The sequence below is a fragment of the Oncorhynchus nerka genome, linkage group LG24 (genome assembly GCF_034236695.1).
Source record: "Oncorhynchus nerka isolate Pitt River linkage group LG24, Oner_Uvic_2.0, whole genome shotgun sequence".
Lineage (NCBI taxonomy): Eukaryota > Metazoa > Chordata > Actinopteri > Salmoniformes > Salmonidae > Oncorhynchus > Oncorhynchus nerka.
In genome coordinates this window covers 94,708,779-94,724,026 of record NC_088419.1, presented here as the reverse complement: position 1 = coordinate 94,724,026, position 15,248 = coordinate 94,708,779, and the positions used below count along the sequence as shown (strand labels likewise).

The 15,248-nt window shown below is 50.9% G+C and overlaps 1 protein-coding gene across 1 annotated transcript in view; it reads right to left on the bottom strand.

Moving 5' to 3' along the window:
• The window catches only part of ryk (receptor like tyrosine kinase), a 128,669-nt gene that overhangs the window by 63,430 nt on the left and 49,991 nt on the right, over positions 1 to 15,248 (bottom strand). The window contains exons 6-8 of the mRNA XM_065009349.1: positions 12,861 to 12,999; positions 11,537 to 11,637; positions 3,278 to 3,361 (exon numbers count right to left, since the gene is read on the bottom strand). Of these exons, the coding sequence (XP_064865421.1) occupies positions 3,278 to 3,361; positions 11,537 to 11,637; positions 12,861 to 12,999 (324 nt within the window). The remainder of the gene's footprint in view (positions 1 to 3,277; positions 3,362 to 11,536; positions 11,638 to 12,860; positions 13,000 to 15,248) is intronic.

Genomic DNA, 15,248 nt, shown 5'->3' with positions numbered 1-15,248 from the left:
GAATACAACACAGCTCTGGTGACAACCGTTGGCTCTACGGCCTAACCAATACAACACAGCTCTGGTGACAACCGTTGGCTCTACGGCCTACTGAATACAACACAGCCCTGGTGACAACCGTTGGCTCTACGGCCTACTGAATACAACGGTTGTCACCAGAGCTGTGTTGGCTCTACGGCCTACTGAATACAACACAGCTCTGGTGACAACCGTTGGCTCTACGGCCTACTGAATACAACACAGCTCTGGTGACAACCGTTGGCTCTACGGCCTAACCAATACAACACAGCTCTGGTGACAACCGTTGGCTCTACGGCCTAACCAATACAACACAGCTCTGGTGACAACCGTTGGCTCTACGGCCTAACCAATACAACACAGCTCTGGTGACAACCGTTGGCTCTACGGCCTAACCAATACAACACAGCCCTGGTGACAACCGTTGGCTCTACGGCCTACTGAATACAACACAGCTCTGGTGACAACCGTTGGCTCTACGGCCTACTGAATACAACACAGCCCTGGTTACAACCGTTGGCTCTACGGCCTACTGAATACAACACAGCCCTGGTTACAACCGTTGGCTCTACGGCCTAACCAATACAACACAGCCCTGGTTACAACCGTTGGCTCTACGGCCTACTGAATACAACACAGCTCTGGTTCCAACCGTTGGCTCTACGGCCTAACCAATACAACACAGCCCTGGTTACAACCGTTGGCTCTACGGCCTACTGAATACAACACAGCTCTGATGACAACAGTTGGCTCTACGGCCTAACCAATACAACACAGCCCTGGTTACAACCGTTGGCTCTACGGCCTACTGAATACAACACAGCTCTGGTTCCAAACGTTGGCTCTACGGCCTAACCAATACAACACAGCCCTGGTTACAACCGTTGGCTCTACGGCCTACTGAATACAACACAGCTCTGGTGACAACCGTTGGCTCTACGGCCTAACCAATACAACACAGCTCTGGTGACAATCGTTGGCTCTACGGCCTAACCAATACAACACAGCTCTGGTGACAACCGTTGGCTCTACGGCCTAACCAATACAACACAGCTCTGGTGACAACCGTTGGCTCTACGGCCTAACCAATACAACACAGCTCTGGTGACAACCGTTGGCTCTACGGCCTAACCAATACAACACAGCCCTGGTGACAACCGTTGGCTCTACGGCCTACTGAATACAACACAGCCCTGGTGACAACCGTTGGCTCTACGGCCTAACCAATACAACACAGCTCTGGTGACAACCGTTGGCTCTACGGCCTAACCAATACAACACAGCCCTGGTGACAACCGTTGGCTCTACGGCCTAACCAATACAACAGAGCTCTGGTGACAACCGTTGGCTCTACGGCCTAACAAATACAACACAGCTCTGGTGACAACCGTTGGCTCTACGGCCTAACAAATACAACACAGCTCTGGTAACAACCGTTGGCTCTACGGCCTAACAAATACAACACAGCTCTGGTGACAACCGTTGGCTCTACGGCCTAACACAATACAACACAGCCCTGGTGCCAACCGCTGGCTCTACGGTAACCAATACAACAGAGCCCTGGTGCCAACCGTTGGCTCTACGGTCCAACCAATACAACACAGCCCTGGTGACAACCGTTGGCTCTACGGTCTAACCAATACAACACAGCTCTGGTAACAACCGTTGGCTCTACGGTCTAACCAATACAACACAGCCCTGGTGACAACCGTTGGCTCTACGGCCTAACCAATACAACACAGCCCTGGTGACAACCGTTGGCTCTACGGCCTAACCAATACAACACAGCTCTGGTGACAACCGTTGGCTCTACGGTCTAACCAATACAACACAGCCCTGGTGACAACCGTTGGCTCTACGGTCTAACCAATACAACACAGCCCTGGTGACAACCGTTGGCTCTACGGTCTAACCAATACAACACAGCTCTGGTGACAACCGTTGGCTCTATGGTCTAACCAATACAACACAGCCCTGGTGACAACCGTTGGCTCTATGGTCTAACCAATACAACACAGCTCTGGTGACAACAAACTCAAAAACAAAATGGTTTATGTCAACATTTTAAACTGATATTAGGTCAACTATATATGCACAAAAAAAAAAGTTACATACCCTCTTCAAATAAATGTAACATGACGATTATGACAAAGAAAAGTAGACATTTATTTCATTGTCATTGTCCTTAACTGTCCGTTACCAGATTATAGGATAATGGTGCCACAGTAGATCTCACTGTGAGGAAAGGCACTGCAACGTGGCCAATGAGAGTACTGATTCAATTCAATTAATTTTACTGGAAGGAGTATTGTTGCACTTTAAGAGGACTGAAGCCAACTCCTGCAATATGGATGGATTAGGCTAAACACTATAGATGGTTAAAACAAAACAAACAGGGATAATAAACATGGGGATGAATGAATCCGTCAGTAGAAGTTATGAATAGGGCCTCTGTTTCGGGAACAATAAAAATGTCACATGACAGATTTGATCCTGTATTTTTAAGCCTTCTCCAGAAATGAACATTACACCAACAAATACAAGTAATTGTGTTTGAGGATGGTGCTGGACCATCTGTCATAAAACACATTTAAAATTAAAAAAAAAAATTTTTTAAAAGGGGACAGTTTGATGAAAAAGACCCTAGTGGAATAAAACTGGAAAGTCCGGCCCCAACATAGTGCAGTGGATGACAAAACACCCTGCAGTGGAGGGGGAGACTGGACTAGTGCAGTGGATGGGCCACGGTAAGACTGGACTAGTGCAGTGGATGGGCCCACCCAAGACTGGACTAGTGCAGTGGATGGGCCCACGGTGAGACTGGACTAGTGCAGACACCCTGATGGGCATCACCCTGCCACGGTAAGACTGGACTAGTGCAGTGGATGGGCCCACGGTAAGACTGGACTAGTGCAGTAGATGGGCCCACGGTGAGACTGGACTAGTGCAGTAGATGGGCCCACGGTAAGACTGGACTAGTGCAGTGGATGGGCCCACGGTAAGACTGGACTAGTGCAGTGGGGATGGGCCACAGCCCCTGGACTACCCTGCAGTGGAAGACTGGACTAGTGCAGTGGATGGGCCCACGGTAAGACTGGACTAGTGCAGTGGGGATGGGCCCACGGTAAGACTGGACTAGTGCAGTGGATGGGCCCACGGTAAGACTGGACTAGTGCAGTGGGGATGGGCCCACGGTAAGACTGGACTAGTGCAGTGGATGGGCCCACGGTAAGACTGGACTACATGTGACTGAACTTACTTCTGGTTTCATGGACGGGGGCTTCAGGGTTTGGGAAGGTGGCGGCAGCAAGCTGGAGAACGGGTGCAGTGCCAGGGTGATGGTCTGACGATGAAAGGACAGTAGGAGGAGGGGGGAGAGAGAGTGACAGAGGTGATTAAGGGTTGGGTAAATGACAGGTGTGGGATGGTACCATTAAACACATCAAAGCAGATTAGAGGACACAGCCACCTGCAGTAGGAGGAGGAATAATGCTTCATGAAGTGCTTTGAGAGACTAGTCAAGGACCATATCACCTCCACCCTACCTGACAGCCTAGACCCACTCCAATTTGCTTACCGCCCCAATAGGTCCACCAACAATGCAATCTCAACCACACTGCCGTAACCCATCTGGACAAGAGGGACTCCCTATGTGAGAATGCTGTTCATCGACTACAGGCCCTACACCCAGGCCCTACACCCAAACAAGGGCACTGCGTTCATCCACCTCTGGCCTGCTCGCCTCCCTACCACTGAGGAAGTACAGTTCCCCGCAGCCCAGTCAAAACTGTTAGGAGGAGGACACAGCCCCAACACCCTGCTGCTCTGGACACAGCCCCAACCCTGGTGGAACAAACTCCCTCACACCCTGCCAGGACAGCGGAGTCAATCACCACCTTCCAATAGGAGGAGGAGACACCTGAAACCCCACCGCTTTGCAGGGAGGAGGAATACCAGTAGGATAGGATAAAGTAATCCTTCTCAACCCCCCTTAAAAGATTTAGATGCACTATTGTAAAGTGGCTGTTCCACTGGATGTCTTAAGGTGAACGCACCAATTTGTAAGTCGCTCTGGATAAGAGCGTCTGCTAAATGACTTAAATGTAAATGATAAACGTAGGAGGAGGACACAGCCCCAACACCCTGCAGTAGGAGGAGGACACAGCCCCATCACCCTGCAGTAGGAGGAGGACACAGCCCCATCACCCTGCAGTAGGAGGAGGACACAGCCCCAACACCCTGCAGTAGGAGGAGGACACAGCCCCAACACCCTGCAGTAGGAGGAGGACACAGCCCCATCACCCTGCAGTAGGAGGAGGACACAGCCCCAACACCCTGCAGTAGGAGGAGGACACAGCCCCATCACCCTGCAGTAGGAGGAGGACACAGCCCCAACACCCTGCAGTAGGAGGAGGACACAGCCCCAACACCCTGCAGTAGGAGGAGGACACAGACACCCCCACAGCCCCAACACCCTGCAGTAGGAGGAGGACACAGCCCCAACACCCTGCAGTAGGAGGAGGACACAGCCCCGACACCCTGCAGTAGGAGGAGGACACAGCCCCGACACCCTGCAGTAGGAGGAGGACACAGCCCCGACACCCTGCAGTAGGAGGAGGGAGGAGGACACAGCCCCATCACCCTGCAGTAGGAGGAGGACACAGCCCCAGACACCCTGCAGTAGGAGGAGGCCCCATCACCCTGCCACAGCCCAACACCCTGCAGTAGGAGGAGGACACAGCCCCACAGCCCCACCCTGCAGTAGGAGGAGGACACAGCCCCAACACCCTGCAGTAGGAGGAGGACACAGCCCCAACACCCTGCAGTAGGAGGAGGACACAGCCCCAGTAGGAGGATCACCCTGCAGTAGGAGGAGGACACAGCCCCACACCCTGCAGTAGGAGGAGGACACAGCCCCAACACCCTGCAGTAGGAGGAGGACACAGCCCCATCACCCTGCAGGAGGAGGACACAGCCCCAACACCCTGCAGTAGGAGGAGGACACAGCCCCAACACCCTGCAGTAGGAGGACACAGCCCCAACACCCTGCAGTAGGAGGAGGACACACAGCCCCAGTAGGAGGAGGACACAGCCCCAACACCCTGCTGCAGTAGGAGGAGGACACAGCCCCAACACCCTGCAGGAGGAGGAGGACACAGCCCCAACACCCTGCAGTAGGAGGAGGAGGAGGACACAGCCCCACACCCTGCAGTAGGAGGAGGACACAGCCCCAACCCCAACACCCTGCAGTAGGAGGAGGACACAGCCCCACACCCTGCAGTAGGAGGAGGACACAGCCCCAACACCCTGCAGTAGGAGGACACAGACACAGACACCCATCACCCTGCAGTAGGAGGAGGACACAGCCCCATCACCCTGCAGTAGGAGGAGGACACAGCCCCAACACCCTGCAGTAGGAGGAGGACACAGCCCCAACACCCTGCAGTAGGAGGAGGACACAGCCCCAACACCCTGCAGTAGGAGGAGGACACAGCCCCAACACCCTGCAGTAGGAGGAGGACACAGCCCCATCACCCTGCAGTAGGAGGAGGACACAGCCCCATCACCCTGCAGTAGGAGGAGGACACAGCCCCATCACCCTGCAGTAGGAGGAGGACCAGCAACACCCTGCAATAGGAGGACACAACCCCAACACCCTGCAGACACAGGAGGAGGACACAGCCCCAACACCCTGCAGTAGGAGGAGGACACTCTGCCCCATCACACCTGCAGTAGGAGGAGGACACAGCCCCAACACCCTGCAGTAGGAGGAGGACACAGCCCCCAACACCCTGCAGTAGGAGGAGGACACAGCCCCAACACCCTGCAGTAGGAGGAGGACACAGCCCCAACACCCTGCAGTAGGAGGAGGACACAGCCCCAACACCCTGCAGTAGGAGGAGGACACAGCCCCAACACCCTGCAGTAGGAGGAGGACACAGCCCCAACACCCTGCAGTAGGAGGAGGACACAGCCCCAACACCCTGCAGGAGGAGGACACAGCCCCAACACCCTGCAGGAGGAGGACACAGCCCCAACACCCTGCAGGAGGACGACACAGCCCCAACACCCTGCAGTAGGAGGAGGACACAGCCCCAACACACTGCAGTAGGAGGAGGACACAACACCCTGCAGTAGGAGGAGGACACAGCCCCAACACCCTGCAGTAGGAGGAGGACACAGCCCCAACACCCCCAACACCCTGCAGGAGGAGGACACAGCCCCAACACCCTGCAGTAGGAGGAGGACACACACAGCCCACAGCCCCACACCCTGCAGTAGGAGGAGGACACAGCCCCAACACCCTGCAGTAGGAGGGCCCCAACAGGAGGACACAGCCCCAACACCCTGCAGTAGGAGGAGGACACAGCCCCAACACCCTGCAGGAGGAGGACACAGCCCCAACACCCTGCAGTAGGAGGAGGACACAGCCCCAACACCCTGCAGCCCCAACACCCTGGAGGAGGACACAGCCCCAACACCCTGCACCCTGCAGTAGGAGGAGGACACAACCCCAACACCCTGCAGGAGGAGGACACAGACCCAACACCCTGCAGGAGGAGGACACAGCCCCAACACCCTGCAGGAGGAGGACACAGCCCCAACACCCTGCAGGAGGAGGACACAGCCCCAACACCCTGCAGTAGGAGGAGGACACAGCCCCATCACCCTGCAGTAGGAGGAGGACACAGCCCCAACACCCTGCAGGAGGAGGACACAGCCCCATCAGGAGGAGGACACAGCCCCAACACCCTGCAGTAGGAGGAGGACACAGCCCCAACACCCTGCAGGAGGAGGACACAGCCCCAACACCCTGCAGGAGGAGGACACAGCCCCAACACCCTGCAGTCACCCTGCAATAGGAGGAGGGAGGAGGAGGACACAGCCCCAACACCCTGCAGGAGGAGGACACAGCCCCAACACCCTGCAGTAGGAGGAGGACACAGCCCTGCAGTAGGAGGAGGACACACCCTGCAGTAGGAGGAGGACACAGCCCCAACACCCTGCAGTAGGAGGAGGACACAGCCCCAACACCCTGCAGTAGGAGGACACAGCCCCAACACCCTGCAGGGGGAGGACACAGCCCCAACACCCTGCAGTAGGAGGAGGACACAGCCCCAACTCCCTGCAATAGGAGGACACAGCCCCAACACCCTGCAATAGGAGGACACAGCCCCAACACCCTGCAGTAGGAGGAGGACACAGCCCCAACACCCTGCAGTAGGAGGAGGACACAGCCCCAACACCCTGCAGTAGGAGGAGGACACAGCCCCAACACCCTGCAGTAGGAGGAGGACACAGCCCCAACACCCTGCAGTAGGAGGAGGACACAGCCCCATCACCCTGCAGTAGGAGGAGGACACAGCCCCAACACCCTGCAGTAGGAGGACACAGCCCCATCAACACCCTGCAGTAGGAGGAGGACACAGCCCCATCACCCTGCAGTAGGAGGAGGACACAGCCCCGACACCCTGCAGTAGGAGGAGGACACAGCCCCAACACCCTGCAGTAGGAGGAGGACACAGCCCCATCACCCTGCAGTAGGAGGACACAGCCCCAACACCCTGCAGTAGGAGGAGGACACAGCCCCAACACCCTGCAGTAGGAGGAGGACACAGCCCCAACACCCTGCAGTAGGAGGAGGACACAGCCCCACCACCCTGCAGTAGGAGGAGGACACAGCCCCAACACCCTGCAGTAGGAGGAGGACACAGCCCCACCACCCTGCAGTAGGAGGAGGACACAGCCCCACCACCCTGCAGTAGGAGGAGGACACAGCCCCACCACCCTGCAGTAGGAGGAGGACACAGCCCCACCACCCTGCAGTAGGAGGAGGACACAGCCCCACCACCCTGCAGTAGGAGGAGGACACAGCCCCGACACCCTGCAGTAGGAGGAGGACACAGCCACTAGATGGCCACAGTGTACATCCTCTTACACAGATTCATGTAAACACCACTCAGTAAAATGCATGATGAACCAGACTTCCGTATTGGTCATTTGTGTTTATACAGGACATCCCGCCCCAACCTACAGTCAACCAAATCATGTCAATGAAGAGCTATACGGAGCAATCCACACAGTTCCAACATTTGGGAGGTGCACGGCAATGCGGTACCAACTCAATCTGACCTCTGCATGCCTCCGGAGGCTACTCCATAAGGAGCCTTCAAACTCATTTTCAGATCAAGCATAAATTGGCTTTTAAACCAGTCATCACAATGAATGGAAATGTTTGGTGGCATGAATGGAATAAGACAAAAACGATGCTGATACACAGCGCATTTGGAAAGTTCAGACCCCTTGACTTAAAAAAATAAACACTTTTTTTGTTAAATTACAGCCTTATTCTAATATGGATTAAAAAAAAAATATATATATATATATAATTCTCAATATACACACAATACCACATAATGAGAAAGCAAACAGGTTTTAAAAATGTTTGCCAACTTATTACAAATAAAAACTGAAATATCATATTTCCATAAGTATTCAGACCCTTTACTCAATACTTGGCTGAAGCACCTTTGGCAGCGATTACAGCCTCAAGTCTTCTTGGGTATGACGCTACAAGCTTGGCACACCTGTATTTGGAGAGTTTCTCCCATTCTTCTCTGCAGATTCTGTCAGACTGGATGGGGAGTGTCGCTGCACAGCTATTTTTTGGTCTTTCCAGAAATGTCTGATTGGGATCAAGTCCGGGCTCCGGTTGGGCCACTCAAAGACATTGAGACTTGTCCCGAAGCCACACCTGCATTGTCTTGGCTGTGTGTTTAGGGTCATTGTCCTGTTGGAAGGTGAACCTTCGCCCCAGTCTGAGGTCCAGAGCAGGTTTTCATCAAGGATCTCTCTGTACTTTGCTCTGTTCATCTTTCCCTCGATCCTGACTAGTCTCCCAGTTCCTGCCTCTGAAAAACACTCCCATAGCATGAGGCTGCCACCACCATGCTTCACCGTAAGGATGTTGACAGGTTTCCTCCATACCGGACTCTTGGCATTCAGGCCAAAGAGTTCAATCTTGCTTTCATCAGACAAGATAATCTTGTTTTCTCATGGTCTGAGAGTCCTTAAGGTGCCTTTTGGCAAACTCCAAGTGGGCTGTCATGTGCCTTTTACTGAGTAGTGGCTTTCCTTCTACCCACTCTACCATAAAAGCCTGATTGGTGGAGTGCTACAGAGATGGTTGTCCTTCTGGAAGGTTCTCCCATCTCCTTAACAGCTTCTACCCCTAAGCCACAAGACTGCTGAACAAATAATCAAATGGCCACCCAGAGTATTTGCATTGACACCCCTCCCCTTTGTACACTGCTGCTACTCGCTGTTTACTGTCTATGCACAGTCACTTTACCCCAACCTCCATGTAAGAATTACCTCTACTAACCTGTACCCCTGCACATTGACTCTACCAGTACCACTGTATATAGTCTCGTTATTTTGTTATGTAAATAACTTGTTACTTTATTTTTTACTTTATTTAGTAAAATATTTTCTTAACTCTATTTCTTGAAGTGCATTGTTGGTTAAAGGCTTGTAAGTAGAGGTCGAACGATTAATCGGAATGGACGATTTCAAGTTCTCATAACAATCGGAAATCTGTATTTTTTGGGCGCCAATTTGCAGATTATTTATACCTTTATTTAACTAGGAAAGTCAGTGTAACCGAAGTAAAATGGCTAGCTAGTTAGCGCGCGCTAATAGCGTTTCAAACATCACTCACTCTGAGCCTTCTAGTAGTTGTTCCCTTTGCTCTGCATAGGTAACGATACTTTGAGGGTGGCTGTTGTCGTTGTGTTGCTGGTTCGAGCCCAGGGAGGAGCGAGGAGAGGGACGGAAGCTATACTGTTACACTGGCAATACTAAAGTGCCGATAAGAACATCCAATAGTCAAAGGTTAATGAAATACAAATGGTATAGAGAGAAATAGTCCTATAATTCCTATAACAACTACAACCTAAAACTTCTTACCTGGGAATATTGAAGACTGATGTTAAAAGGAACCACCAGCTTTCATATGTTCTCATGTTCTGAGCAAAGAACTGAAACGTTAGCTTTCTTACATGGCACATATTGCACTTTTACTTTCTTCTCCAACACTTAGTTTTTGCATTATTTTAACCAAATTGAACATGTTTCATTATTTATTTGAGGCCAAATTGATTTTATCGATGTATTATATTAAGTTAAAATAAGTGTTCATTCAGTATTGTTGTAATTGTCATTATTACAACAACAAAAAAACATTTTTTTTTTTTTAAATTGTCAGATTAATCGGCATCGGCTTTTTTGGTCCTCCAATAATCGGTATCGGTGTTGAAAAATCATAGTCGGTCGGCCTCTACTTGTAAGTAAGCATTTAACGGTAAGGTTGTGTTCAGCCGCATGTGACAAATAACATTTGATTTGATCTAAACAGAGGAAATCTGAAGCTCTGTCAGAGTGACCATCAGGTTTCTTGGTCACCTTCCTGACCAAGGCCCTTCTTCCCCGATTGCTCCGTTTGCTCAGGCGGCCAGCTCTAGAAAGCGTAAGGGAGGGAAGCAAATCTAGACTCATTGTGGAGAAGAAACGTCAGTTGGCCAGAGCGATGTGGATCGGTCGCCAGGCAAGAAAAAATGGTAGCCATATTGGTTAGGGAGAAATCCAAACCAGTCTAATTGTAATGAATGGCAGTAGAGGCATAATCCTGTGACATATCAGGAATTGTAACCTAAAATATTGTCTTATAATTATAAATACAGTTCCTATGGATTTTATACAAATGTTCTGTATAAATAGCCTCTATAATATTTGTAAACAGATCATAAATGTAGAAAAATATATCAATATCAGTACGTGTTGCTTTTACATATTGTTAAAGTCCTATCATCAACTGATGTCAGCCAATGTCTGGCTGTAGACTGACTGCATTGATGAATGCAATGTTGGCATATTGGCAGTTAATTTGAAAAAAAAAAAAAAAAAGTATATTAAATCATTCCTCTAAAACTGGCTGGCTAAACTAGCTAACAAACGTACAAAAATGCATTCTTCAAATTCATTGTTTTACACAATATCTTATCACAGCACTGGTAAACCATGGTTGACCAACTCCCTGACCAAAATGGCCGACTGTTCTCACCAATAAGAAGGTTCCATTCTAGTATTCTAACTCCATGGTTCTAATCTCATCATGGTGCTGGCATCAGAAGGTGGGTGTGTATCCAACAAATGACACAGATCCTATCGTTAAACGTAAAAGAGAGTGTTTGTGACCGCCAGCATAAGAAAATAACGTGCATTACTTTGGTAATGGGGGTAAGAGTGAAAAGAGACAGGACTTTAAGAACGTCACACAGAAAACAGACGCTGGGGACTCTAAACTATTGGCTGGATCAGGACATTGTCAGAACCGGTTAGTTACAGCACCTTGCAAGTTGATTAAGATAAGATGTTCTTGGATAGGTTATTTAGATGGGGGGGTCTAGGAAGTGTCGTACTGTTTGTGTGTGTGTGTGTGTGTGTGTGTGTCTCTTACTGGTGACAGCACTGGCGTTGTTGGGTGTGTCAGCTCTCAGGTACTGGGTGGTCTGGGTAGACGGCTGGGACAGGCCCTGGGAACTGCCACTGTCTGAAACACTGGAACACAGAGGAGGGGAGAGGGATGAGAACATGAACTCATGATGAATGTGAGGAAGGGGGTACGAGGAAGACGCCAACTTCACAACACAATTCTCTAACATCATTATCAAGTCATTTTCGGGCGCTCCCATTGGCCACCTGGCCAGGTACCCTATGACATCGTCCTGAAGGAGCCTGTTCTGTCCTGCTAGGCCTCAAACCAGACAGACTTTTAACAGATAGTGAACCCATCCCTGTTGTACAACCAGTCACAAAGAAATCATCTTAAGGATCTTCCTATTTACAATAAAAGGAGGGTTTGTCCGTTCACATCTCACCAACAGCAGACTGATTCAATCAAACCAACCCTGATAAACAGCATTAAAGCAACTCAATTTATCTCATATTGCATTAGATAGATTCCTGGTTGGCTGTGAGAGCATGTGAAAATTTGTTCTGGAGACACAGAGAGAGAGCGAGACAGAGAGACACTGTCAGTGCCCCCCAGAGACACTGTCCGGGACAGTGCCCCCCCAGTAATTACCGGGACAGTGCCCCCAGTAATTACCGGGGACAGTGCCCCCCCCCCCCAGTAATTACCGGGACAGTGCCCCCAGTAATTACCGGGACAGTGCCCCCCCCAGTAATTACGGGACAGTGCCCCCCAGTAAGTAAGTGCCCCCCCAGTAATTACCGGGACAGTGCCTTGTCAGCTTTAATTCGAGGGTATTTTCATTCATATCAGGTGAACGGTTTTGAAATTACAGCACGTTTTGTACAATAGTCACCAAATTTTGGGGGGAGCAAAAGAACTGGGACAAATTCACATGTGTAGTAAAAGGTGAAGTATTTGGTCCCTTGTGACTCGACACATTTGCTGGTATGTTTTGATTGCGTTTCAGATTATTTTGTGCCCAACAGAAATGAATGATAAATAAATCTAGTGTCATTCTGGAGTCACTTTTATTGAAAATAACTCTTCTACATTAGTCTGGATGCTACCATGATATATATATATATTATATACTTCAAATCGAAAAGTTTGAAATATAAAGCCAAAAGAAACCATTTTCAAAAATCCCCAATAAATACAGAGGGCACTGTAAATGGAGATCAGTTGAAGTGAGAAGGTTAGGGGAACACCGGATGAATAGGAGGTACCCAGTCTAAAGGGACAGCACACTGTGTGAGACGTCAATACAACATCACTGATCCTCCTTAGAGGCCCCCCAGGTACTGACCTGTTGTCCAGTTCTACTCTCTTCATACTGTGTAGATGCATAACAGCCAAGACAATGGCCACCAGGAAGATGACAGCACAGCACACCCCAACACTGATATAGAACACCCTGGTAGAGGTGGTAGGAATGGACACTCCATCTGGAGGAGAGAGAGGGATAGAGGTCAGAGGTTAGAGACAGACAGCACACCCCAACACTGATATAGAACACCCTGGTAGAGGTGGTAGGAATGGACACTCCATCTGGAGGAGAGAGAGGGAGAGGTCAGAGGTCAGAGAGAGAGACCGCACACCCCAACACTGATATAGAACACCCTGGTAGAGGTGGTAGGAATGGACACTCCATCTGGAGGAGAGAGAGGGATAGAGGTCAGAGGTTAGAGACAGACAGCACACCCCAACACTGATATAGAACACCCTGGTAGAGGTGGTAGGAATGGACACTCCATCTGGAGGAGAGAGAGGGATAGAGGTCAGAGGTTAGAGACAGACAGCACACCCCAACACTGATATAGAACACCCTGGTAGAGGTGGTAGGAATGGACACTCCATCTGGAGGAGAGAGAGGGATAGAGGTCAGAGGTTAGAGACAGACAGCACACCCCAACACTGATATAAAACACCCTGGTAGAGGTGGTAGGAATGGACACTCCATCTGGAGGAGAGAGAGGGAGAGGTCAGAGGTCAGAGAGAGAGACCGCACACCCCAACACTGATATAGAACACCCTGGTAGAGGTGGTAGGAATGGACACTCCATCTGGAGGAGAGAGAGGGATAGAGGTCAGAGGTCAGAGAGAGACAGACAGCACACCCCAACACTGATATAGAACACCCTGGTAGAGGTGGTAGGAATGGACACTCCATCTGGAGGAGAGAGAGGGATAGAGGTCAGAGGTTAGAGACAGACAGCACACCCCAACACTGATATAGAACACCCTGGTAGAGGTGGTAGGAATGGACACTCCATCTGGAGGAGAGAGAGGGATAGAGGTCAGAGATTAGAGAGAGAGAGACAGACAGCACACCCCAACACTGATATAGAACACCCTGGTAGAGGTGGTAGGAATGGACACTCCATCTGGAGGAGAGAGAGGGAGAGGTCAGAGGTCAGAGAGAGAGACCGCACACCCCAACACTTATATAGAACACCCTGGTAGAGGTGGTAGGAATGGACACTCCATCTGGAGGAGAGAGAGGGAGAGGTCAGAGGTCAGAGAGAGAGACCGCACACCCCAACACTGATATAAAACACCCTGGTAGAGGTGGTAGGAATGGACACTCCATCTGGAGGAGAGAGAGGGAGAGGTCAGAGGTCAGAGAGAGAGACAGACAGCACACCCCAACACTGATATAGAACACCCTGGTAGAGGTGGTAGGAATGGACACCCCATCTGGAGGAGAGAGAGGGATAGAGGTCAGAGGTTAGAGACAGACAGCACACCCCAACACTGATATAGAACACCCTGGTAGAGGTGGTAGGAATGGACACTCCATCTGGAGGAGAGAGAGGGAGAGGTCAGAGGTCAGAGAGAGAGACCGCACACCCCAACACTGATATAGAACACCCTGGTAGAGGTGGTAGGAATGGACACTCCATCTGGAGGAGAGAGAGGTCAGAGGTCAGAGAGAGAGACCGCACACCCCAACACTGATATAGAACACCCTGGTAGAGGTGGTAGGAATGGACACTCCATCTGGAGGAGAGAGAGGGAGAGGTCAGAGGTTAGAGAGAGACAGAGAGAGACAGCACAGCACACCCCAACACTGATATAGAACACCCTGGTAGAGGTGGTAGGAATGGACACTCCATCTGGAGGAGAGAGAGGGAGAGGTCAGAGGTCAGAGAAAGAGACCGCACACCCCAACACTGATATAGAACACCCTGGTAGAGGTGGTAGGAATGGACACTCCATCTGGAGGAGAGAGAGGGAGAGGTCAGAGGTCAGAGAGAGAGACCGCACACCCCAACACTGATATAGAACACCCTGGTAGAGGTGGTAGGAATGGACACTCCATCTGGAGGAGAGAGAGGGATAGAGGTCAGAGGTCAGAGAGAGAGAGAGACAGCACACCCCAACACTGATATAAAACACCCTGGTAGAGGTGGTAGGAATGGACACTCCATCTGGAGGAGAGAGAGGGAGAGGTCAGAGGTCAGAGAGAGAGACCGCACACCCCAACACTGATATAGAACACCCTGGTAGAGGTGGTAGGAATGGACACTCCATCTGGAGGAGAGAGAGGGATAGAGGTCAGAGGTCAGAGAGAGAGACAGACAGCACACCCCAACACTGATATAAAACACCCTGGTAGAGGTGGTAGGAATGGACACTCCATCTGGAGGAGAGAGAGAGACAGTGCCCGAATGCAGTGCCAACTGTAAAGTTT